This window comes from Rhinatrema bivittatum, chromosome 17 (assembly GCF_901001135.1).
Source record: "Rhinatrema bivittatum chromosome 17, aRhiBiv1.1, whole genome shotgun sequence".
Classification (NCBI taxonomy): domain Eukaryota; kingdom Metazoa; phylum Chordata; class Amphibia; order Gymnophiona; family Rhinatrematidae; genus Rhinatrema; species Rhinatrema bivittatum.
The window spans coordinates 51,245,330-51,271,873 of NC_042631.1; the positions used below are offsets into that span (position 1 = coordinate 51,245,330).

The 26,544-nt window shown below is 45.0% G+C and overlaps 1 protein-coding gene across 2 annotated transcripts in view; it reads left to right on the forward strand.

Moving 5' to 3' along the window:
- HRAS (HRas proto-oncogene, GTPase) overlaps window positions 1–26,246 on the forward strand; it is a 59,911-nt gene extending 33,665 nt beyond the window's left edge. For both annotated transcript variants that reach the window (XM_029582735.1, XM_029582736.1), the window contains exons 4-6: window positions 10,852–11,011; window positions 11,153–11,277; window positions 22,980–26,246. In XM_029582735.1, the coding sequence (XP_029438595.1) occupies window positions 10,852–11,011; window positions 11,153–11,272 (280 nt within the window). In that variant the 3' untranslated portion in view covers window positions 11,273–11,277; window positions 22,980–26,246. The remainder of the gene's footprint in view (window positions 1–10,851; window positions 11,012–11,152; window positions 11,278–22,979) is intronic.
- Window positions 26,247–26,544: the final 298 nt, after the last annotated feature.

Below are 26,544 nucleotides of genomic sequence, written 5' to 3' on the forward strand. Positions count from 1 at the left end.
CGATGGAGAAGGTACAGAGAAGGGCTACCAAAATAAGGGGAATGGAACAACTCCCCTATGAGGAAAGACTAAAGAGGTTAGGACTTTTCAGCTTGGAGAAGAGACGACTGAGGGGGGATAATATAGAGGTGTTTAAAATCATGAGAGGTCTAGAACAGGTAGATGTGAATCGGTTATTTACTCTTTCGGATAGTAGAAAGACTAGGGGGCACTCCATGAAGTTAGCATGGGGCACATTTAAAACTAATCGGAAAAAGTTCTTTTTTACTCAACGCACAATTAAACTCTGGAATTTGTTGCCAGAGAATGTGGTTAGTTCAGTTAGTATAGCTGTGTTTAAAAAAGGATTGGATAAGTTCTTGGAGGAGAAGTCCATTACCTGCTATTAAGTTCACTTAGAGCAGTGGTTCTCAACCCTGTCCTGGGGACCCCCCAGCCAGTCGGGTTTTCATGATATCCACAATGAATATGCATGAGAGAAAATTTGCATGTTATGGAGACAGTGCATGCAAATTTTCTCTCATGCATATTCATTGTGGATATCATGAAAACCCGACTGGCTGGGGGGTCCCCAGGACAGGGTTGAGAACCACTGACTTAGAGAATAGCCACTGCCATTAGCAATGGTTACATGGAATAGACTTAGTTTTTGGGTACTTGCCAGGTTCTTATGGCCTGGATTGGCCACTGTTGGAAACAGGATGCTGGGCTTGATGGACCCTTGGTCTGACCCAGTATGGCATTTTCTTATGTTCTTATGTTCTTATTATTACTGCACTACCAATTTGGTTAGCTTCCCTAATTTCTCTTAGCATTTCACTGTCCGTCTCACCATCTTGACCAGGTGGACGGTAGTATACCCCTATCACTGTAGTCTTCCCCGACACACAAGGGATTTCTACCCATAAAGATTCAATTTTGTATTTAGTCTCATGCAGGATGTTTATCCTGTTGGACTCTATGCCATCCCGGACATAGTGCCACACCTCCTCCCGAGTGCTCCTCTCTGTCATTGCGATATAATTTGTACCCCGGTATAGCAGTGTCCCATTGGTTATCCTCTTTCCACCATGTCTCTGAGATGCCAATTAAGTCTGTCATCATTTACTGCTATACATTCTAATTCTTCCATCTTACTTCTTAGACTTCTGGCATTAGCATACAAACATTTCAAAGTTTGTTTTTTGTTTGTATTTTCATTCTGCTTTTTAATTGATAGGGATAAGTTAGAATTTTTTAGCTCAGGTGAGTTTTTAGTTACAGGCACTTGGACTACTTTTCTAATTATTGGAACCTCACTGTCGGGATGCCCTAATTCTAATGCATCATTAGTATCCTTTAAAGATACCTCTCTCCGAACCATGCGCTGCTGAACGACTGTCTGCTTTCCCCTTTGTTCTAGTTTAAAAGCTGCTCTATCTCCTTTTTAAAGGTTAGCGCCAGCAGTCTGGTTCCACCCTGGTTAAGGTGGAGCCCATCCCTTCGGAAGAGACTCCCCCCCCCCTTCCCCAAAAGGTTCCCCAGTTCCTAACAAAACTGAATCCCTCTTCCTTGCACCATCGTCTCATCCACGCATTGAGACTCCGGAGCTCTGTCTGCCTCTGGTGACCTGCGCATGGAACAGGGAGCATTTCAGAGAATGCTACCCTGGAGGTTCTGGATTTAAGCTTTCTACCTAAGAGCCTAAATTTGGCTTCCAGAACCTCCCCCCCATTTTCCTATGTCGTTGGTGCCCACATGTACCACGACAGCCAGCTCCTCCCCAGCACTGTCTAAAATCCTATCTAGGTGACGCGTGAGGTCCGCCACCTTCGCACCAGGTAGGCATGTTATCAGGTGATCCTCACGCCCACCAGCCACCCAGCTATCTACATTCCTAATAATTGAATCACCAACTATGACGGCCGACCTAACCCTTCCCTCCTTGGCAGTAGGCCTTGGGGAGATATCCTCAGTGCGAAAGGATAATGCATCACCTGGGGAGTAGGTCCTTGCTACAGGATCCTTTCCTGCTACACCTGGTTGGTGCTCTCCCATCATGAGACCTTCTTCCTCCAAGGCAGCACCAGGGCTGCCAGTCTGAAGTTGGGACTTGACTACTATTTCCCTGAAGGTCTCATCTATATACCTCTCTGTCTACCTCAGCTCCTCCAGGTCTGCCACTCTAGCCTCCAGAGATCGGACTCGTTCTCTGAGAGCCAGGAGCTCTTTGCATCGCATGCACATGTACAACTTCTCACCGGTGGGTAAAAAAATCATACATGTGACACTCGATGCAAAAGACTGGGAAGCCCCCCTCTTGCTGCTGGACTGCTGCCTTCATCTCAATTTTGATAAGTTCCTAGTTAAGTTTTAGGTTGCTATGGGAGTAGGAATGTGTCTAACTTCCTTTAAATGTATTAGTGAATTCACTATGTGTCTGGTAGTGGCCTACAGGGGTCTGATCGAATTCTCAAAGTTTTTGCTGATGCTTTTTTTTTTTTTTTTTTTTTTGTGAAAGTGGCACCTGCCTACAAATTAAGAGATGAGCTAGGGGTGGTTGGGAGGGTTGGGAAATACAAACCGTCTAACTTCAGTTAGTCAGCCTGAGTGACTCACTGCTCCCTTGATTAACAAATGTTGGTCCCTATTCAAACCCAATCACACTACCTCAACACCTTTCCAAGGTGAGTAACTGAGCTGAACTATTCAACTTTTTTACTTTGGTATATACTGCTCCTAGCTTATTTCTAGCTTCTGGCTACTTTTTGGGTTGGGGTTTTTTTTTGTAGGTTTTTTTTTTTTTTTTTTCAATACAAGCACTCAGTTAGTATTAAATACAAACACTCAACTCTTTAAAAGTCTGGAGAACACTCAGTTCTGCAGACTTTTTAAAAATAAACACACTACCTACTGCTACCTTATTGACTGACTATTTAAAAATGCAAACAGTCTAGCTTGTTTATTCACTGCCTTTATGACTATTAAAGGCACAAACACACTAAATAATATCCCCAAATAGTTAACTTTGCCCCAATACTTTTAAAAAAGACAATGTCACAAGCAAAAACTTACTGATTCCTTTCAGCCACCAGCAAGGTGATCCTCTCCTCTCAGTGTTCCCATTGGGCCTGCAACTGATATTGAATGATTTCTTGTTTCTACTAAATGTGCCTGTGGAATACTCTGTTCTATCAAGCTGATCTCAGAGTGCTGAGGAGTGTAAATATATAGTGCTGCTCCTAACCATATAGTTTCTTTACTATTGAGAATCTTATGGATCAATGTCAGGATCTTGTAATCGATCCGAAATTTAATCAGAAGCCAATGTGAAGACTATAAGATTGGTGTTATGTGATCATATTTACATGTACCTGTTAACACTCTTGCCATGGAGTTCTGTAAAAGTTGTAAGGCCTTCAGAGCATTTTCTGCTATGAAATCATTGAGTCTATTGATGAAAACAAATCGCATTCAGTCTGATTTATGTTCAGAGCTGAGGGTGTTGGAATGCCCAATAATCATTTCAAATGGGTTCAGATTAGTGTTTCTGGCTGCTGTATCTCTAATACTTAGCAGAACTGCTGGCAATACTTCTGGCTAACCCAGTTTTTCAAAATGAATTTTAGTCTAAGTCAGTATTGATGATTTAGTTCATCCTTCCAATTTCTTCATTGAAGTTTGTATTTCATATTGCAGTGGTCACTTTGGTGTCAATGTTAGATAGGTTTCTGTCTACTATTATCAAACAATATTGTCAGTCCTGGACTTTTGGTATATGCATAAATTCATTTGTAATTGCATAAAGGGAAGGTCAAGAAATTAGGGTGGCAATGGGTATCCATTCATTATCAGAAAGTCTTCAAAATTATCTTATTATAGGAAAAAGGATAATCAAAACAGAATTGTCCAGTGCTTCAGTAAATAAGAGGAACCCAATTAAGTGAAATTCAATATTATTAACTTTCCAAAGTTTTGTGTCATATGAAAAAGTATTTAAGCCAATTGGAATGTATTACACTTCTAAATGTAAGTGTAGCCATAATTATGAAATGTTTCTTTATCAATAAATTTGTAATGTTTTGTTCGGTTTTGGAAAGATAAGTAAATGATATTTTCTAATATAATTACCATAAGAGGCAATGGGCCTCATTTTCTAAAGTATCGCAGGCCTGCGATACTTTAGGAAATCGCGCTAGCGGGGGGGGGGGGGGGTCCGGCAGCGATCGCACCTCCGCGATGCGATCGCTGCCGGCATCGCACCCAATAACTACACTATAGAAGGTGTAGTTATTGGGCGCGAAATAGCCAGTGAAAAGGGCCTTACCTTTCCGCTGTGCGTGCCATCCTCGCGGAGTCGGCCCCGTGACGCCCCCGACTCCTCCTCTTCCGGGGCCAACTCCACCCCGATTTCAGTAGCGCAGGCCTGCGATAGCTATGGAAAATGAGGCCCAATGTTTGTAAAATACCTATTTGCAAAAACATAATATAATATACATTTGCATATTGGTGAATCTTGATGCAATATCTATAATTCTTTTGCTGAAATGCTAGTATGTAGAATAATTTTAACTCTGTTACCAGATTACACATTCATCCATTTTGCAACATTATGCAATCTATTTATAAGAATTGGCATAGGAGCATTTGCTTTCTAAAAAAGTGACATTAAAAAAATGAATTAGCTATCTTAAATCAATTTATTGAAAAGAATTTAAATGTTAATATGTAATGCAATTGTCATATAATGCAAATTATTTTTATGAATAAAAGAGAGGTAGACATAATATAAATAAGTTAAGAGCAAAGCAGTGTCTATTTTTTTTTCCTCTAAAAAGTCCATGAAACAATTTTTAGCGTGAGGGACCATTCTTGTCTGGGTGCCATCTTGCTTAATTATATTCTATGCAAATATATTTTAATATTTAAATATAGGGCTTAACTCATATTCATTAACAGATAATATTACACCATTTAATCATGTTTTTCTTTTTTTTTTAAATTTAAATAGAATACTCCAACATAAATCAAACAGTGAAATCACCCATTTAACACAGAGAAAAAGTAAACCTTAATTATTCATTTATCTAAATGGAAAGTGTTACATATAACATTACACATTTTATACAAGGAATAGAAGGAAGAAAAACTCTATTAGATGAAATGAGTTAACATAAGTTAGATCTCAAAATTTACTTTGCACACAAATGTCCACATGACCCCGAGAGGGCTGCGTATATCAAGATAATTAAAATTCTTCAAAACAACATTTGCTTTTTATATAAATAGACTTTCTTTAAAAATGCATATTCTATTTATCATGTTTCTCTTTGTAAGAGAAAATAAATGTATTACAGATAGGAAAAATGTTGAAGTTCAAACCAGCTGAGCAGGAACTTCTAGGAAAACTTGGAATGGAATATATTTTAATTTGAGAAATGTAGCAGATACTTGTCTGATCTTTTTTAAAGGCTGTTTCAAATCAGTTCTGATATTGGTTTCTATGACAGGTGAACAGGTTGTCTGGTAATAAGGCAGGCTATAAAGCTTTGTAAATAAACTATATAAAATTTCTTGAACTTTATTTCCTATATTGTGTGTTGTGTTTATATATATATATATATATATATATATAACACATGTGTGTGTATGTATATTGTATATAGTAACTAACAGGAACATTTATATCTATACGATAGGCATGCATAACTTGATACAGGAACAAGAAATGCTAAATTTACAAAAACTATGTCTAATTTTTATTCATTTTTTGGTTCTTTTATACATAGAGTGAAGCCCTAAAACAATTGTATTCCTCTAGATCAGGGGTCAGGAACCTTTTTGGCTGAGAGAGCCATAAACGCCACATATTTTAAAATGTAATTCCATGAGAGCCATACAATATGTTTAAAACTAAATACAAGTAAATGTGTGCATTTTATGTAAGATCCCACTTTTAATGTACAATAAGTCTCTGAAAATATTACACCAGGCCTTAAGACACCAATACATCTCCTATTAGGAAAACGGACCAAGTCAGGCTGCTATAGAGTCCTACACAGAAACAACACGCCAGCAGAAAACCTCACCTGAATCACGTGCTGTCCCTCACCTAACATAGAATAAAGAGACCAAAACGCATAACAAGAAGCATGCAGAAAAAACTGAATTGGAAACTGCAACAAGCCAGAGTCTCTGTATGCAGTGTAACAAAGGAAAAAAGAAACATCACCCATCCTTATAAAACAAATCAAGAAATATAAAATCATCAGCAGTAAAACTGTACTAACAAAAAGAACATATTTCGAAACAGCTGATGAGAGGAATATCCAATAATTAAAACTCATATAAAACATTTCCAGATACCAACAAAATATTTCAAAATAGCAGACACAAAGATCCAGTAATGAAAAATAATAAGGATACAAAAATTTTTTTGCTCTGCATACCTGGGAACGTTTGATATCCAGGTGTCCTGAGATTGTTCTGAATTAGCAGGAGGTGGGGTGGTTTGCTTGGAACTTTCTCCTCTCTCAGTCACATACCAGTGCTCTCTCTCACACTGGCTCTCAATGACACACCTATACACACATGCTCTCAGTACTCACATATACACATGTTTTTTCTCACTCACTTATATAGGCTCTTAATTACACATTTACACACATGCTGTCTATCTTTTCACGCTTACACACACACACAGGCTTTCAATCACATAAATACATGCTGTCTTTTTCTCTCACACACAGACTCTCATTCACATGCTTACAAACATGTCCTCTCTTTCTCTCATTTACACACAGGCTCTCAATCACATACTCACATGCTCCCTCACCTAAATCAGCTCTCAATCACACACAGACACACATGATCTCTCTCTTACTTATACACACAGGCTCTTAATCATACATACACATGATTTCTCTCACACACAAAGGATCTCAATCATACACACATACTCTTTCACACAAACAGGCTTTCAATCACAAACTTACACATACAGGTTCCCAATGGTAAACTTACATTCATGCTCTCTCTCTCACAGGCAGGCTCTCAATCACAGACATACTCTCTTTCACATACACAGGCTCTCAATCATTCACATACATGCAATCTCACTCACACACACAGGATCTCAAACACACACGCTTGCTCGCTCATTCACTCTCTCTCTCCCCCACCCCCACCCCAGGAACTCGCGGCAGCAGCAGCCTCCTCCCAACACTAACCTCCTTCATTTTCAGCCCTCGCGGAGGCGGAGTCCCATCGGCCGCGGTTGAAACTCTTCATTTTCCTCCGAGCCGCGCTGTAGTCTTCCCACAAGCGTGGCCTCTTCTTCTCGCGCAGGCACCCGATGCTCACCACTTCCTCTTCCGGGCCGCGGGAAGAAGAGAGCACGCCGGTGCTGAGCGGCACCTGCGTGCTCTCTTCTTCCCGCGGCCCGGAAGAGGAAGTGGTGAGCATCGGGTGCCTGCGCGGGAAGACTCCCGCGCAGGCACCCGATGACTCCAGCGCTGGCACCCGGCTGACTCCAGTCGTGCCGCTGCCGGCGTGCTCTCTCCTCCTCCTCCCCCCCCCCCCCCCCCCCCCCCGCGGCCCGGAAGAGGAAGTGGTGAGCATCGGGTGCCTGCGCGGAAGAAGAGACCACGCTAGTGTGGTCTCTTCTTCCCGCGCAGGCACCCGATGCTCTCCACTTCCTCTTCCGGGCCGCGGGGGGGGGGGGGGAGGAGGAGAAGAGAGCACGCCGGTGCCGCTGACTCCAGCTGTCCCGCCGCGTTCCACCCGGGCTGACAGCATTTTAAGCCCGGGCGGCGGAGGACCGGGGAGCAGCTGGGTCAGCGGGGAACCGCGAAGTGTGGCGACACTTGTCTGCGAGCCAGATGCAGCCCTCAAAAGAGCCATATCTGGCTCGCGAGCCATGGGTTCCCGACCCCTGCTCTAGATAAAACAAAAAAAACACCACATGTTGCCAATCTTAAATATTTTAAAGAAAGTCAATTAAAAGCAAAATATGCACGTATTGAAAATTGAGTTTATCTGAAAACAGTAATGTTTGCAGAATGCAATTAAAGCTGCTGAACTCTACAAAGTCTTTTATTCCGCAATAGTCTTTACAGGAAAATGTGCAGCGTGTAACCAACTCGCAATAGTATTTATGGGAGGATGTGCAGCATGTAAGCAACTGAAATCACGAGCAGTCAAAATGTAACTAAACCACATTATTGAAGTGGCAAACCGTCAGTCTTGCAAATCCTTAATGTATGAGAACCACACCAGTTCTTCTTGCCCTGACAAGGGCCCAATTGTTTCGCCAATGTCTGCTTCATTAGGGAGAAGTACTGTTTATTTTGCCACCTCAGGACAAGACAACCTTAAAAATATTCTCCTAAACACATGTTCCATTGAAACCAAAATAGGTCTACTACATGACCTAATCACAGATAATCAGACAGCCATACTTTGCTTAAACTTGGACCCAAGATGTAGACATACCACAAATATATCAAATCTGTCCTCAAGGTTATTCCTTCCTTCAGATACCAGCTCCATGTTCTTTTTGAGTGGAAGTCACTATCCTAACATAAATTGTGGGTTAAGATAGAGGAGGACTTAGTGGGATTGTACTCCCTAGAGCACTTGGGTATAGTCCTATGATAATACATCTGCTCTCTTGCAGAAGGCCTTTCCTTTTATGCATTTCACGTGCTCTTTTTGGGAAAAGTATAGGAATAATTTATGGGAGGCTCTTCCCTGTGGTCTCGTTCTTCTTTTCTTCTGAAGTCTAATTCCCCCTGAGCCAGTGAAGTTGGCTATTCACTTTTGGAGTAGGGTGGGGATTATCAGATTGGATCAAGTCTGGGACGCGAGTTCTGTTTATTGCTTTGAGACAATTTCCCAGAGGTATCCCTTGACAGAGGGACAGATTTCTCTACCTGCAACTGTTTTCCTTTGCTCATTCCCAGTGAGTTTTGACAACATTGTAGAGACCTAAATCACGATTTGAGGAGTTATGTTTCAAATTGACAGCGATTCCAAAGGCCATTTCTAAAATCTGTGTTACTGTTGGGGGAGGTCCTAGCAAAACATAAGCATGTTATAGGCTGGGAAAGGGCAGGTAATGTTGGAAGTCTCTGACTGGGACCTGTGTTACCTAATGACGGTTAGGGGTATGATTTCCTCCAGGCTTATGGAGAATGGATATAAATTATTATATTGATGGTATCTCACCCTGGCCAGAATCTCTAAAATGTTTTTAGGGGTGTCTGACAGGTGCTGGCAGGATTGTGGTAGCATGGGACATTTCTACCATATCCGGTGAGAATACCCTAATTTGGTAGACTATTGGAGTATGGTCATTGACTTTATTTTTGAGATCATGGGTCACAAGCTGAACTGCAATCCTAGATTGCATCTACTTTTTGTGGATATCAGTATGTTGCCGGAGAGCTGTAGTCACCTGATCCAGTTTATTATTATGGTGGCCCATTGTGAATTGGCTGCTTGCTAGCAGAAACCAGGAGTCCCCCTTAAATCCAAAGTTCAAATTAAGCTTGCTTTCTTGTAGAGATGTGAATCGGAACTGAAATCCAAACCGATTCTGGTTCCGATTCACATCTCTACTTTCTTGTGCACTATAATTCATGACTATCTGCCTCGTTTTGATAAGACTTAGAAGGCCTATATCAAATGGCAGGAGAACCAGGGATTGTGTTAGTATAGTCCAGGATCTTAGGTTCACATACAGTTCTATGTATTATAGCATTATTTTTATATTCTGTATTGGTAATTTATGTATAACGGAGAGAGTGGGGAGAGTTAAGGGAGGGGGTGGTAAGTTGGGTAAAAAAAAATCACAGGACAAATCACACTTTGCAGAGGTTTGGCAGTACACCTTTATTTGTGATTGCTATTTTCTCAGTTTGACCTATGGTTATGTATTGATGGTTATGGTCACTTATTTTGTGCTTGTTGACTATGCAATAGTTCTGTCTAATAAACATTTAATTATTAAAAAAAAAACTGTTACTTCTTCAATAAACAGCTAAACCAAAAACATGAAAACCCATACACAACCTCATATGCATTACCCAGATTTATAATTCTTCATTCACTACAGGCAATTATACATATGTAGCTGCCCACACTCACAAGCATGCATACTCTGTCTGGATGCCCTCCGCACTACTATAATTAATCTGAGATTGCACACAATAATATGCCTAGGCTCAGCCAGTCAAATGCTCTCCCAGACTACCCAGAGAGCCAGCCCCATAACCCCAGGGTGGATTTTGTACCGCCAGTTGCTATTTTTAAGCAATGGAACCTTCTCGTGCCTATGAATACTGAGAGAAGCCAATTACATAAGCAAAATAAGCACAAACGCTAAACAACTTAAACCAAACCTAAACCCAAATAAAACAGAAATTTCTCTCACCTGCCAATATGCTGTAAAAATTCCTAAATCAAATGGGGTCCCATACATGGGAAAAGGATGAAAACAGGAGACTCCTCATCCTTTGTCAGTCTCTATACTCTTCATGTGATGTCATCTGTCTTTATTTTTTTTGGATCCAGCAGTTCCCTTCTGCTCCTTTGGACTTCCAGCTCACTCAGAACCATCTTCTATTGCTACAAACCTTTGAGCCTTCATTCAGAAATGCCTGGGTTTTCCCCCTGTTTTTCTATCTTCCTCTCACCTCAGCCCATCCATTGCACTGAAAGCCCTTGTTAAGGAGCCACAAAGCATGACTCCTTCTGGAACCTGCCTAATGTGGATCATGTCTAGCCCATTAGGTGTTGCTGCATTCCCAGCTAGCCTGATTTTGATTGCTCTTGTTGTTTGGCTGTGCTAACCCCTGTCTGTCCTCACAGTGAACAGATAAAGCGGGTGAAGGACTCGGATGATGTGCCCATGGTGTTAGTGGGGAATAAGTGTGACTTGCCGGTGCGGACAGTGGACACACGGCAGGCACAGGACCTCGCCAGGAGTTATGGAATCCCATACATAGAGACATCAGCAAAGACCAGACAGGTAGGAGAATGGTAAAGAGGTTTCCATTCCTTGCTCTTATGATGGGGAGATATATCTAGATGTCATGTTCTGTGGAGTATACAGGTATCACTGGTCTGTAAGACGTCTTTTGGTGGTTTATGATAGACCTTCTTGTTACAGGGAGTTGAAGACGCTTTCTACACTTTAGTCCGAGAGATCCGTCAGCACAAATTGCGCAAATTGAATCCTCCAGATGAAAGTGGCCAGGGCTGCCTAAATTGTAAATGTGTGATATCGTGACACAGGTGAGGAGGATATGGGGGGATCTATATGCATCAAAATGGGGAGGGGGCTATCCGGGCCTTGGCCCCACTAACTTTCAAGTGGTGCCAAACCAGAAGTTCTCCTGCAGGCACCACATGGATGTCTGCAAGTTTGAGCTTTGCAGGTGCCTGTATTCCCATACTGAGTTTCATTAGATCACCATGAGAGTATAGATTCATATTCGCAGAGAGCTATACTGTGCCTGCTGGAGTACAGTGAATGGCTTGCTGGGATGGAAGTGGAAGGAAGGCAAGCGTACTAACTTATTGGTTGTGGAGGCTCAAGGTCAGAGGGTCTGAGGCTGGCTGGGGAAGGGGGGGGGGTGTCTGGGGATCTCAGAATGGGGACTGGCTGGAGTATTAATGCTGCCTGGCTGAGGAGAGGACAGGAATGGCTAGCTGGGGGGGGGAGATCAAGGAAGGGCTTGTGGCTGGCAGGCTGTGAGAGAAGGGTGTTGAGGCTGAGGATAGAGCTTGGCTGATTTGTTTGGCCTAACCCCAACCAAAAAGCCATTCCACTGCCCATGGGGGAGATCTGTGAGGAGTTGGTAAATATGTGATGTCATGACACAGGTGAGGAGGTGGTAAATGTGGAGGTAAGGAGGATATGGGGAGGATCTGTCAGGATTTATTATTTATTTCTATTTATTTCTTTCTTTAATAAATGCATGTACCACATAAACAGTTAAAATATAATGAATGTGTTTCAGGATGTGGTAAATGTGTGATGTGACACGAGGGAGGATATGGAGGGGATTTTTGAGGATGTGGTAAATGTGCAATATCGTGACACAGGTGAATGTGATAGGGAGAGTGTGGTAAATGATTGATCTGACAGATGAGCAAAATACATTCATGCCCTCTTGAAAATATGTTTAATGTGTAATATTGTGACAAGTGAATAGAATATGGTGAGAATGTGTTATCCATACAATTAGCATCATGACTGAAAGAGCAGCAATGAAGGGCCTCCCATTGGAAGGTGTCAGCAATGGAAAGATTACAGTGCAGGTCCTCCCAAAGAATCAGATACAGTGTCTTCATTGGATATTAATGCAAGCGGCCATTGTTAAAGTGATATACCTAAGAGGCCTGCCCCTTGTTGAGCCCTTTATTGATCCTGATTGGCATCTGTCTGTGCTGTTTTTGGTAACAACCCAGGAGTTTGCTCATTACTGTGTGTTTTTTCAATTGGAAGCAGTCACCATGGGTAATATTTTGACTTTGTCTACCTTCTTCAGATTTGGCTGTTTTCCCATATTATCCATCGACAAGCAGAATTAAATCAGCCTTAACTACGATGATATCGTCAGATAGTGCCAACACAAATCCCGCTCTCAGAATTCAAAAGGGTTTCTGGGCATTCATGGGTGTTCCTGCACTCAGTTGCTGCCTCATGAGCACCTCAGTCTTTCTTCTAGCTACTGCACATATGGAACCCTCACTTTGCATACAATTTTGGCATTTATTTTTTTTTTGCTATTTTTCAAATAATCCAATTTCCTAGCGTGTAGCAGATGGACTCAAAACAAGTGGGTATAGTGTGCTCGTGCTAGCAGTTAGACAGATCTGACGTCAGCACAGGGTACATATACCCCCACAGGAAGTGCAGCAACTCAGTAATTTCCGTCTCCAAAGCAGTTTGGAGCTACCTTACGCTCGCTGAGCGTTTTTCCAAATTATAACGACTAAATTCTTAGCAGAAATCCTACCTGAAGACGAGCCCCGCACTCCTGCGGTGATACCCTCGGGTCCCTCCCCCAGTTGAGTTTCCCGAGGTGATTTCCGTGGTCCCTCGGAGGTAAGCACCTCGGTCCGGTGGCCGGATCGTGGCAGGGACCTAGCCCCCGAGTGAGAAGGGCTCGGGCGCGGCATAGAGGCAGCCTCAGTCCCGGTGAGGACTTAGCCCCCGAGCGAGACGTGTTCGGGCGCAGCTTAGAGGCAGCAGGTGCACTTCCTCGAGCGCGGCGGTGACGGTACTTACCCTCTCCCCCCGCAGCCGGAGACCGCCCGGGTCGCAGCCGGGAAGCGCCGAAGATCAGGTAAGGCGTACATCTTTACTGGTCTCCGAAGAGCGAGGACTAGCAGGGTCTGCCTACGTGGCAGCCCACCAAGGAGGTCACCATTTTGCCTGCCTGCTCGCCGTCGCCATCTGCCCTGGTTCGCCACCTCGATCTAAGCGGGGCGACGGGCGCGTATGTTAGGCACTCGAGAATACTTGGGGGCCCATTGCTTGATAAAGGCACACATTGCTACGCGCACATTGCTAAGCGCATTGTTAAGCACACGCTGATAGGCGCACGTTCATAGGCGCTCATTGATAGGAGCTCAGACGCGATGGAGCATATGAGAACTCCTGCGGCCGCAGAGCCTGCACCTCCAGAATCGGGCATACGAGCTGTAGGCCTCTGCTCAGCATGCCACCTCAGAGCCACACAGAGCGAGGAAGCAGACTCCCTTTGTGCCCAATGTGAGGAGGCCCTGGGAGTTCCAGGCCAGGGCCGGTCTCAGCCCAGTTTGACTGACTGCCAGTTCCTCAGGGAACACCCCGAACCTAGCAGACCGCGGTGAGCAGCCAGGGATCCTCGCAGACCTGGTGCCCCTACGGCTAGAACCTGCTTCGCTCTCCTGGGTGGAATTATTCAAGGGGATTAATGCCTTCGTCAAGATGCAGTCTGATCCCCGACCGGACCCATACATACCGGATGACCCTGCCCCGGGACCCTCAAGACCCCTACGCATGGCACTCGCCACCCGGAAGCCCCACTTATAGGGACTCTGATTACTCCGAGGAAGATGGCGAACCCCCCAAGGAGGGAGAACTCCCCTCGGGGATAGAACCGTATCGAACCATGAGACGCTTCTTTCCTAAGGAGGATCTTCCAGACCTGGTCTCTCAATACCTGTCGGAGCTGGCTATCCCGGGCCAGGGCACCCCAGGGGAACCTAGGATGAACCCCCTGCTAGAGGGCCTGCATCAAACGGCCCCCCATTTTCCCCTTCTACAAGCAGCACAGCAGTTAATCGATCTGGAATGGAATGCGCCGGAGGCTTCATTCAAAGGGGGTCGGGCTTTGTCTAGCATGTACCCCCTAGACCCGGCAACCAAGGAGCTGCTGGCGTGCCCGATGGTAGACGCCATAGTTAGCGCAATTGTGAAGCGCTCCACCATTCCCGTGGAGGGAGGGGCGGCCCTCAAGGATGCACATGACCGGCACATGGACGCCATTCTGAAACAAGCCTTTGAGGTGGCAGCCATGTCCTTACGAATCGCGACCTGCTGCACCGTGGTGACGCGCTCCTGCTTATCAAAAGCCAGGAACAACACCCCGGGAGAAGAAATGGAATCAGCCCTCTCGTTCCTCACTGACGCTGCCTCCGACTTGGTTCGTACGGCAGCCAAGGGAGTGTCATCCTCAGTGGCAGCCAGAAGACACCTCTGGCTATGAAATTGGTCGGCAGACTCCTCCTCCAAGACTCGCCTTACAAGAATGCCCTTTAAGGGATCCCTCCTGTTCGGCAGCGACCTCTAGAAACTGGCTAATAAATGGGGCGCATCTCCATTACCCCGTCTACCGGAAGACAGGTCAAGGAGGACCTAGTGCCCTTTTCCTAGACCATCCAGAGGTAGAAGCTCTCAATGCTTCAATCCTTACAGGGCTCGCTACCAAGCACCTCGTTCTCAGACCAGGAACCAGTCCTTTCGTTATTAAAGGTTTTTATTGAAACAACAACATAATGAAACCTACAAATCGGACCACACAAATAGTAAATGAAGTAAACATAATAAACTGCATAAATCTGCAGACACAGCCGGGAACAACTGTAGGTGAAACATCATAGAGTATCAGAACCAGGTTGTTTACGTTTAATGAACATATCACCCCACCCCCCGCCCCCCCCTAGCTTCACAATGACAAAGGAAAATTAGAAAAGCATAGCGTACATGGTGTCTCACAATAGAGGATATATGAACCTATGGGGTTACTCCCAAAATAATTATGGAAAGCGAAAGGCTCCCACCACTAACATAATATTTAAGGCGAAGGACCCACTGGTTCACTAGAAAGCCATTTTTGGTATGGGTGCCAAATTGAATGCTGTAATTCTGGATAATAAATAAATTTTCCGCTCTGTTGTGAATGTCCTCTATCTTGGGAGTTCTGGTGTCTTTCCATAAACGTGCTATCTCACAGCGACTGGCAGTAGAGATATATTGAACTAACTGATTGGAATCCTGCGATAGCCCAGTGGGTGCCAAGCCCAACAACGCCTGAGCAGGGGGTAAGAGAGGGCAGCCCCGGGAAAAGATTGCTCAACCATTGGGATACCTGCCTCCAGACCAACCTAACATGGGAGCAGGTCCACCACATATGATAGAACGTGCCCTCCTCCATACAGCCTCGCCAGCAAGTATCTGGATATAAAGGCAAGAATTTATGTACCTGTGAGGAACATTTGTACCAGCGGTATAATAGCTTATTCGAGTTCTCAATAAGAGAGGCAGCAATGTCCCCTGCCCAGCCGCTGAAAGACAGACTTCCATATCCAAGGGGTCCAGCTGACCTGAAGGTCATGCTCCCAGGCCTTCTGAAAGGTGTAAAGAGGAGGATCCTGTACCAATAACAGTTGATAGAGCCTAGATAGCATTTTAGTGCAACTATGAGCCCTCTCACATAGTTTCTCGAAAGCAGAGGGTTCCTGAGCAAGTGGAGAACAAAGCCTGGTGGCTTTAGCAAAATGAGCCAATTGCAAATAGGGGTACAGAGCCGACTCAGGTAAGTCATAGGCTCGCTGAAGATCGGCAAATGAGCGTAAAGCTGTAGAGCCCCAAACATGTCCCCACGTCGTGATGCCCCGCCTTCTCCAGTCTAAAAAAAATTGAGTTCTCACAGCCCGGACTGAAGGCTTTATTGTAATATAAATGGGTACTAGCATGGTATTCCCTATTTCCCACTAGGATAGTACCATAGTGATGCCACAGATGAAGCAGCATGAGTGTAGAGGGAGGTAACACCGCCCCCGGATTCACCGTCCAGGTATGTTTAGGCTGCCATATAAGGCTGCCGATCGGAACAGAGCCTAGGAGTTCCTGATTAATAAGAACCCACAGCTTCTGCCTGCGGGATGATTGTAAATCTACCAATTTTTTGAACTGAGCAGCACGGTAGTATCGGATAAGGTCCGGGACTCCCAGGCCACCTCTACATTTAGGTTGTGTGAGTACTCTACAGGCTACCCGGGGTCGCCTACCAGCCCAAATGAAAGCCATACACCTTCACTGCCATTGTTTTAACATAGACATGGGGACCAACACTGGGAGTGTCTGAAAAAGATACAATAATTTCAGAAGGACATTCATTTTAAAGGCAGCCATTCTACCCAACCAAGATATCTGGTATCGACTCCACTCTTCCATATCCTTTGCTAATTTAGTCCAAAGCGTGGCATAGTTAATGGAAAGCAAATCTTGCGTTGCACTAAGCTGAATGCCCAGATATTTAATTTGGGTTTTGGCCCATTTAAAGGGGAACAGCTCCTGAAGTAAATGAACCATGCGGGATTGTAGATTGATGTTAAGAACCTCTGATTTTTCCCAATTTACGGCAAAACCAGAGACCCTGCCGAAAGCCTCCATCTCAGCAATAACAGTCGAGGGAGTCGGCAGGATCAGAAAGCGTAAACAAAAGGTCATCTGCATATAGGGATATCTTAGGGAACAGGTCACCCACAGGTATCCCAGAAATGTCAGCATTGCCGCGTATGGAGATAGCAAACGGCTCAAGAAATAAAGCAAAGAGGAGGGGGGGATAGCGGGCAACCCTGCCTAGTCCCCCTGCCCACATCAAAAGGAGCTGAGTAGCCTCCATTTACCTTTAAACATGCCCTGGGGGAGTGATAGAGCTGACCCAACCACTGTAAATAAGAGGAGCCAAACCCCATGTGCTCCAAAGTCTGAAAAAGATAAGGCCAGTGCACACGGTCGAATGCTTTTTCAGCATCAATTGACAGAGCCACTGCCGGGATTTTATGTGTTTGGGCATACCAGATAATGTCCAGAATTTTGTGAACATTATCCGCAGTAGTCCGCCCAGGAATAAAGCCAGCCTGATCTATCCCCACCAATTGAGAAATAAAACAATTCAAGCGGTTCGCCAAAATTTTTGCCAGTAATTTAACATCTATATTCAATAAAGAAATGGGCCGATAAGAACCACAAACGGATGGGTCCCGGTCAGGTTTAAGTAATAGTGTAATTCCTGCCAAATTGGCCTGTGCAGACAAGGTCAACCCCGTTTTCAGGGAATTAAAGAATTTCAACATAAGAGGGGCAAGGGCCGTAGCAAATATTTATAAAACCGGGGAGTATATCCATCGAGGCCCGGGGATTTCCCCAATTTGAGGGAGTCGATAGCTTCCTGAAGTTCTATAGCGGAGATGTCCCTATCCAAAAATTGTCGCTGGGCTGCCGTCAGTGTAGGGAGGGGAAGCCGAGACAGGTATGCCTCAATCGAAACTTCCTGTATATCAGTATCCTCACAGTATAGAGCAGAATAAAATCTATGAAAGCAACACCGAATAGAGGCATTGTCAGTAAGGAGCCCCCCAGAGGGATCCTTTATTTTTAAAATAGTGGCTTGTGCCTGCTTCAGTCTAAGGCTGTGGGCTAAGTAACGTCCAGCCTTGTTCCCACCCTCAAAAAATCGCTGTTGGGCTAATTTCAATTGGTGGGCAATACGGGCAGAGTCTAATGCCGTAATCTTATCCCGCAACTCCTGAATGGGACCCCGCTGCGTAGAGCCAGCTCCGTCCCTCATATGAGCCTGCTCCATCTTAGACAAGGCCTTCAGTAACGTCTGGCGCTCTTGGTCCCGCTGTTGCTTACCAAACGAAGCTCTCGCAATACAGGAGCCTCGTAAGACACACTTTAAACACTCCCACAGTGTCCCAGCCCCTACCTTCCCGGTGTCATTATGAAGGAGAAATTCACGAATTTCCCGAGCCAATTGCTTCTGGAAGGTACCATCTTCCAAGAGGGAGTCATTCAGCCGCCAAAAACGCCGGGCCAGTACACAATTTAAACCATACAGGCGCATGATCCGACCAAACTATGGGTTCGATATCAACCCCTGTTACTGCATTAAGTTTGGTCCGGTCAATCATGAACATATCCAGGCGGGAATAGCTGTTATGCGAGGGTGAGAAATAGGTATAGCTGCGGGAAGTAGGAAAGTGAGAACGCCAGACATCCACCCCAGCTATAAGCGTAAGGACCTGTTTGAGCGCCTTTCTGGCCAGGGCAGGGTCAGAGCTGGAGCCCGCCGAGTTATCAAAACGGGGATTAAGCGTCAAATTGAAATCCCCCCCCCCAAAATAACACTTCCATCCGCATGTTACAATGTAAAATAGGGCAGTTCTCGCCCTATTCAACCTGTTATCTGGAAACCGATGTGATATTTCGATCGAATGTCGGTATACAAAATAAATAAATAAATAAATGATCTACTAAAAGCTTATTCAATTTAGTATAAAACGCTTCCTTCTGAGAGGTAGGACCATACACAGAACAAAGTGTATAGGACTCCCCGCCCAAAACCACATTAAGGAGAAGATATCGGCCTAGCGGGTCAGAAAGGATATTCCGTACCTCAAATTGAATATCTTTATGCACTAATATTCCCACACCCGAATATCTGGAGGCAGGTGTTGCTGCCACCCAAAATTGATGAGGGTATTTATCCGAGCGTAATAGGCCCTCATAACGCTTACGTAGGTGAGTTTCTTGGACATAAATCACCTGGGCAGATAACCTGTCCATTTCCTGAAATAAAAGCTTCCGTTTCCTGCCTGAGTTTAAGCCCTTAACATTAAGGGAGAGGAAGGTAATTGTGGTCATAATCTTGGTATCTTTGCACCTCCCTCCCCCAAACCCACATCAGAGGGCCTGCACATAAGAATCCAATAACAAAACCCCAAACCCAGCCATACCAGTGCTTGAGCCCGGGGAACCCCAGGCCATTCTGACTACCACATAACACTCTAAAAGCGTGAAAACCTGGCATTATGAAGCAAAACACCCCCCGCCCCCCCCCCCCCCCCACCAAATAACCTGGAAGGTTCCACACCTTCCAGAGAAGAATACGGAGGAAGAAACCATGCCGGGGAGCGGTGTCTGCCCCCCCCCCCCGGAGCAATCTGTTGATAATCCTAAAGTGTTAGTAAACGCTTTGACAACTGAATAGACCCACCCCATGAAATAAGCGAACAAAGACACTGATTCGCATCTGAGTAAGCAGTCAGTTTCGTGACAACCAGTCATTAAGAACCCAGACAACTGGATTGTCTAGGCAATTCAGGTGAGAGTCCCAGATTCCCCGTTGTCACTGGTGTTCCTCCGAAGCCGACGGCCTCCTTTGGTAACCCGTTGCCAGCGTGGGGTTGCTGGTCTGGAGCTGGAAGAAGCCACCTCTTTAGTCACCAGTATATCCGCGGTGATACCCACTGCTTTCAGGGCTTGCACCGCCTCTTCCAAACTACGAACTTTATAGGATTTCCCATCCACTTGGAACCAGAGGCTGAAAGGGAAGAGCCATCTGTAGCGTATAGAAGCACTGGCCAAAGCAGAGGTGACCGGTCGGAGAGCCATTCGTTTGCGCAGAGTACTCGCCGCCAGGTCTGCATAAATGGAAATTTCATTCCCCTCCCAACTCCAAACCCGCTGCTTCCTGGCCGCTGCAGTGAGCTTCTCTTTGTAGTCTGCTTTCACTCCTATGCCTATAATGTCACGTACCCTGTTGCCGGACTTGGGTCCCAGAGACCGATGCGCTCGTTCTATCCCAGGATCCGAGACATTACCCTCGCTGCCATTCTCCGAAGTCCCAAGAATCCAGAGACAGATTTTTTAAATAATAGAGACACAGTCCCTGATATTCCTCTGTTTCAGGAAAGCCTTTAAAACGAAGGTTGCAGCACCTGGACCTGTTCTCCAAATCCTCTAGTTTGTCCTCCAAGTCCGTTTGTGCAGCTTTTAATGCAGTTACCTCCTGCTGCTGCCAGCGCTCCTCATGTTCATCTAGGCGAAGGTCCGCTTCATCCACGCGGCGGCCCAAGGCCGCGTTGTCCTCTCTCATTTCCTGCAGCTTTTCTGCAATTTCTGTTTTAAAGCCTTTAATGTCGCGCCTCGGCTTCATAAACCAGGAGCGCATCTCGGATTGGAGGGGCCGCTCTGAGTCCGGGAAGTCCTGGTCTGGTTCCATGTGCTCAGAGGTCTCCTGTTCGTCTGCCGCTGCCATTTTAGGGCCCTGGAGGTCCGGCACATCTCCCCCTTTGTTATATGAAAATTTGGCAAAGTCCACTTTTTTTTTTTTGCGCCATGGCCCCTCTGCTGTCCGCGTCCCAAGCGCACTAAAATCGCCGCGATTCGGGTGGGTGGCACGGTTTCTTTGTGCGAAAAGTGCTCCGGGGCTGAGAGCTCCGCTAAGAGGCAGCCAGCATGGGAAGTGACGTCACTTCCTCTTCCGGAACCAGTCCTTTCGGACCAGGCACGACAAGAGGGGAGCCGGCTCGGGGTCGGGTCCCGGCCGCACCCCACAATGAGAATCAGCCGACCCATCTGGGGGAAGAAGCCATAGGGGGCAGGCTAACCCTATTTTACCGCAGGTGGGTCGAGATTACTTCGGACCAGTGGGTCCTCGCCATTCTCCGGGAAGGGTATTACCTGGACTTCCTTCATCTCCCTCCGGACAAGTTTGTGGAATCGCCTTGTCCGCCCCTCAAGAGGGCGGTGCTGGCAGCTACCTTGGAGAGATTCCTGTCCCTGAAAGCCATAATCCCAGTGCCTGCATGGGAGATAAATTCTGGGCATTAATCCATTTATTTCATTGTCCCCAAGAAGGGGGGCAACTTCAGACCCGTCCTGGACCTCAAGTCAGTCAACCGGCACTTACGGGTCCCAGGATTTCGCATGGAAACTCTGCGGTCAGTCCGAAGTGCAATACAGCCAGGGGAGTATCTCACATCCCTGGATCTCTCAGAGGCCTATTTGCATATCCCAATTCATCGGGATCACCAGCGTTACTTACGCTTCAAAGTCCTGGATCAGCACTTTCAGTTCCGGGCTCTACCATTCGGGTTAGCCACCGCGCCACGGACCTTTACCAAGGTAATAGTAGTGGTGGCGGCGTCACTCAGGAAGGAAGGCATTCTCGTCCATCCCTACCTAGACGATTGGCTGATCAGGGCAAAGTCACCGGAGGAGAGCCACCAGGCAACCAACAGAGTTATATCTCTTCTGGAAAGCCTAGGATGGGTAGTCAACATACACAAGAGTTCCCTACAGCCTTCGCAGTCGCTGGAATACCTAGGTGCCCGATTCGACACCCAGGAAGACAAGATCAGCCTGACTTCCAAGAGGAAATCGAAACTCCGGGATCGCTTGCAGAATCTGGTAAGCACCACTCGACCCACAGCTTGGGATTACCTACAGGTCCTCGGCCTAATGGCCTCCACTCTGGAAGTAATACCATGGGCACGGGCCCATATGAGACCATTACAGCGCGCCCTCCTATCTCGGTGGCGCCCACGATTACAGAACTACACCGTGCATCTACCCCTACCGGCCAGAGTACGGAATCAGTTATGGTGGTGGCTGCAGCCCGGCCACATGAGCTGGGGGTAAAGGATGTCCTCCCCAACCTGGACCCTGCTCACTACAGATGCCAGCCTGAGCGGCTGGGGAGCACACTGCGAAGAGCTAACCGCCCAGGGGCGATGGAACAGAGAAGAGTCGGGGTGGAACATCAACCGACTAGAGGCACGGGCAGTCAGGTTAGCATGCCTGCGATTTGCCCACAGACTTCGAAACCTTAAGCCTGAATTTTAAAAGCCCTGCGCGCATAAAATTTGGGGGTTATGCGCATGGCTGGGCCATGCACGCTCTGCACGCATTTTCGAAAAGGCCCAGCCACGCGCAGAAGTGCCAGGCCAGAAGACAGGGCGGGGGGGTGGACCGGGACAGCACCGGCTGGCACGCATAACTTACTTCTGCTCATCAGAGCAGGTAAGTTTAAAAAAAAAAAAAGAGGGGGGTGTACTAGGGTAGATTTAGGAGTCGGGGCGGAGAGGAGAAAAGGGAGGAGGGTTAGGTAGGGGGGTAGAGAATTGAGAAAAAGCGTGTAATTGAAACACCCCCCATGTGCGCGCGCGCCCGGGAATTGTATTTTATGATATGTGCATGTCGATGCACGCATGTTCCAAAATAGCTGCAGCTATGCGGGCGGGCCTTTTAAAATCTACCCCTTAGGTTCTTCACAGGAGTTCAAAATGTGAAAGATTTGTGGGTACCAGGGACAAACCTTTTTCTTTTGTGGCCCCTCAATTCTGGAATTCTTTTCGTAGAGCTTTGGCTGGAAACGGATTTTACACGTTTCAGAAAACTGAAATCATGGCTTTTTGTCTCAGTCTTTAAATGATAAAGTATTTCTCTGATTTTGGTGTTTTCTAGTTTCAGCTGTGTTTGTTACATTTTAGCTTTTTTAAATTTTTCTTAGGGTGATTTCTTTTTATGTTTTATGACTCTCTTCGGTTTTGTTGTTGTTGTTGTTTCCCCACTTTGAATCTGGGAAAAGCGGGTTAGAAACCCACTAATAAAAAAAAGTAAGTGACCTTCCCTTTCTTTCTTTCAGCCGGTGAGGCCCCGGTGTGGGCAGTGCCATTGTACGCCACCCGAGCCAGAGAACAATGGAAAACCAGATGGACTCTGGAGGGGGAGACACCAGAAACTGTAGTTTCACACTGGATATTTTGAACAGCCCTGGAGTCCTTGGCAGCTAATTACAACTCTGGTCCTGCTTTAATCCTGCTCTGTACTTGATGCACAAAACAAGCCAGAGCGCTGAGTGCCAGGAAATGATTTCCTCGGCTCTGCATTGGTTTTACTCTGTGTCCTTTCCCATTCCTCCTCAAGATGTGGTGCGAAGATGGCGATCCGGAGAGAGTTCTTACCCTCAGTATCTGTCGCCGCAGAGGTCAAAAGAACAACTTGTGGAATTCCCTTAAGAAAAATCGGAGTCTTGGAGAACCTCTTTCCTGTAGAACATTTGGTCTCTTGTACAGTGACGCGTGTTGCTCTGTCCCAGTGATGGGCTCCTGCAGAACATTTGGTGAAGCCTCAGCTCTCTCCCCTTTCTTTCATCTCCTGCAGAAGGGGTCTTCAATGAGGCCTTTTGATTCTGTACCCCTGATGGCCTCCTTTGCTCTCCTGGAGGCTCTACCAGTTCTGTGACTGAAACATTTGAATTTAAGAAAAAAATAAAGAATGTCTGAGATAATGACAACAGACATTTTATTTACAGCGAGAGCGTGGTTTTCAGCCATTCCACCTCACTGAAACTCTTCCTTGCTCATTTTGGGGTACACTGCATCCTAACATTTCCAGTACATACTGTATCTGACACTTCCTTTTTTTTTATAGTGTAGTCTGATACATTTTCTTCTGTGTATACTATATCCAAATATGTATGTATACTGATGCCTTCCCTTCCACAGTGTATGTATATCTTCCCCTCAGTAGTGTACTATATCAGACATTTCCCCCTATATATATATATACTGACACCCTCCCTTCCAAAGTGTATTGTATTTTGACATCTTCTCCCAACCGTGTTTACTATCTCTTGCTGCTCCCAGTGTATACTATAGGCCGACCCCTCACCTTCCAAAGAATATACAGTTTTCTTGACACCTGTTCCTCCTGACATCTTTCCCCACAGTGTTCACTGAAATTGTAAATCTCCCTTTCCATCGTGTACACTGGACCCTTGACACCTGCCTTTCCATCGTGTGTGCTGGAACATACCTCCTGTTTTATTCTGTACCTTAAAACTGGATACCTCCCCTGGGCTTGTGGACACTGGGATCCGACACTGCACATTCTGTTGTGTATATTGGACAATTGGCATGTGCCCTTCATAAATATACACCTTAATGTGACTTCATATTCACTTTCCCAGAAAATGAAGTTTTGAACCCAGAACTCTGGTCGGTCTTGGGGCTTTTTTTTTTTAAGGTGAAGGTTTTATGCTGAGCTCTGAGGATTGTTTAAGTTGATCTGCTAGAGTTGCTGTTTTAAAAGAAACCTGTTAAGGAGAGTAACCAGGTATGGTTCATATCAGATCATCTCCCAGTCTCAAACAGCACTTTTATGTTCTTGCTATGGGGACTTTGTGCTGCTGATTTTGAGAACCAAGAGTTAACAGTTCATACTTCCCATTCAGTCTCTTGAGGCTTCTGTTTCTTGCTGCTTTCTTTAAAACTTCCGGCCTGGAGAAGTGGCGAAGCTCTCTTCTGTATCCCCTGTATATCTGCCTGCATTTACAATATGTCTGTGTAATATATGCAGTAGTCTTTATAGAAAGATTATATATGCTCTCCTCTTCCATGAGTGCCACATACTTATCTGTATTTATCATATCTCTCTGCATATGTTGCTGTTTTCTGTATATACGATATACCTAACTGCATACATATCGCTAAACCCAGTATTTTATATATTTTGAGTCACTGCCCAGATAGCAAAGTTAGCCAGATAAACTTTTCTGGCTAACGTTGGAGGCATATTCGGTGGTAGCCATACTATTGAAGATAGCCAGATGACTTTATCAGTTTAACTTTAGGACTACTCTTTGCCCTGACCAGAGTTATCTGGATAACTAATCTGGCTAATTTACTTGCACACCAGAATGCCCTTATGTTATCCAACTTACTGTAGATGGTTAATGAGTTTGCCATCTATAATTTAGCTGGAATAGCTCAAAATATTCAAAAGGTGGCTTTTAGCCAGATAACTTGTGCAGTATCCTTGTCTGCATATACAGAGAACTTTTCTGTATATCTGTTTTTTGTTCTGTATACATGGTATCATCTGCATAATCTGTCTAGCTTTATACATATACCAAAAAACGTGAGTCAGAAATATGTGAAATGCACTCGTATAAGATATCAAATCTCAAAGGCATTCCCATTCAATTTTGAATATTAATGTTTTTGCAGTATCACTCTGAAATTCACTTAAATGTAGAGCCCAGCTAGAGTCATTAGGCGAATGCAACAAGATTGCTCATAACACCCATGTATCTGTTGAAATTAAATTCACTTTGATACTGTGGGTCATGTTTAATCATGAATCTTTAATCATGATTAAATAACTTGCCAATTTTTAGGAATTTTTGTTATTGCAAATAAAAACTTTAAAGTTCAATAAATTCATGCATAAAGAAGGTACTTTCCTCTCTGTAAGCACTGTGTTTCCATGCTGTGTGTCACTTTGAAGAGACATACGTGAGAGAACAAGGACACACAGATGTTATGCTGCTGCACAGTGAAGGTGAAAAAATACCTTTAATGACAAGTTGGTGCATACATCTACGGAAGAAGCTGTCAGTTTTCTGATCAGTGACTGCCTTCGTTGAGTATGGTTAGTTTTTATCGTGACATCATGATGACAAAATGACAATTAATTGCATAGCACCTATGTATGGTATATGTAAATATTTAAGAAATAAAGCAAAATGAATCTGATAGATTGCTGAAAAAATGCATAATTAAAACCACTATCATTCAATTTCTGAGTTCAGCCTTCCACGATGGTATTAAGGCAGAAGATCTAAATTTTCTCTCTCTGACTGAGAGCTCACACTGTGTCCCCTCCGAGCCAGTCTGCACATACGTTGTCTAGAATTGACCACTTCAAGTCCTAGAAGGCTTGTTGTTTCTTGAGACAATGTGGCACTATGGGAACATTCAGATGAATTTTATTCAAACAACTCCAGTGTTCGATAAGTCTGGTTTTTATTTTTCTTTTGATTTTACCCACGTACCATAGATTATAGGGACATCGTATGAACAGAGTAGATTGACAGGTCCAGTTATGTAAGATCTCAAAGCTCTGGCTTGTTCGTAATATCACATGATCATTTCCCATTTCAATAGACAAAACTGACATTCTCTTTGGCACGTAATGTATTGTATTATTCTTGATCATGAGAGGTCTAGAATGGGTAGATGTGAATCTCTTTTTTACTCTTTCGGATAATAGAAAGACTAGGGGGCAGTCCATGAAGTTAGCATGTGGCACATTTAAAACTAATCGGAGAAAGTTCTTTTTTACTCAACGCACAATTAAACTGTGGAATTTGTTGCCAGAAGATGTGGTTAGTGCAGTTAGTATAGCTGTGTTTAAAAAAGGATTGG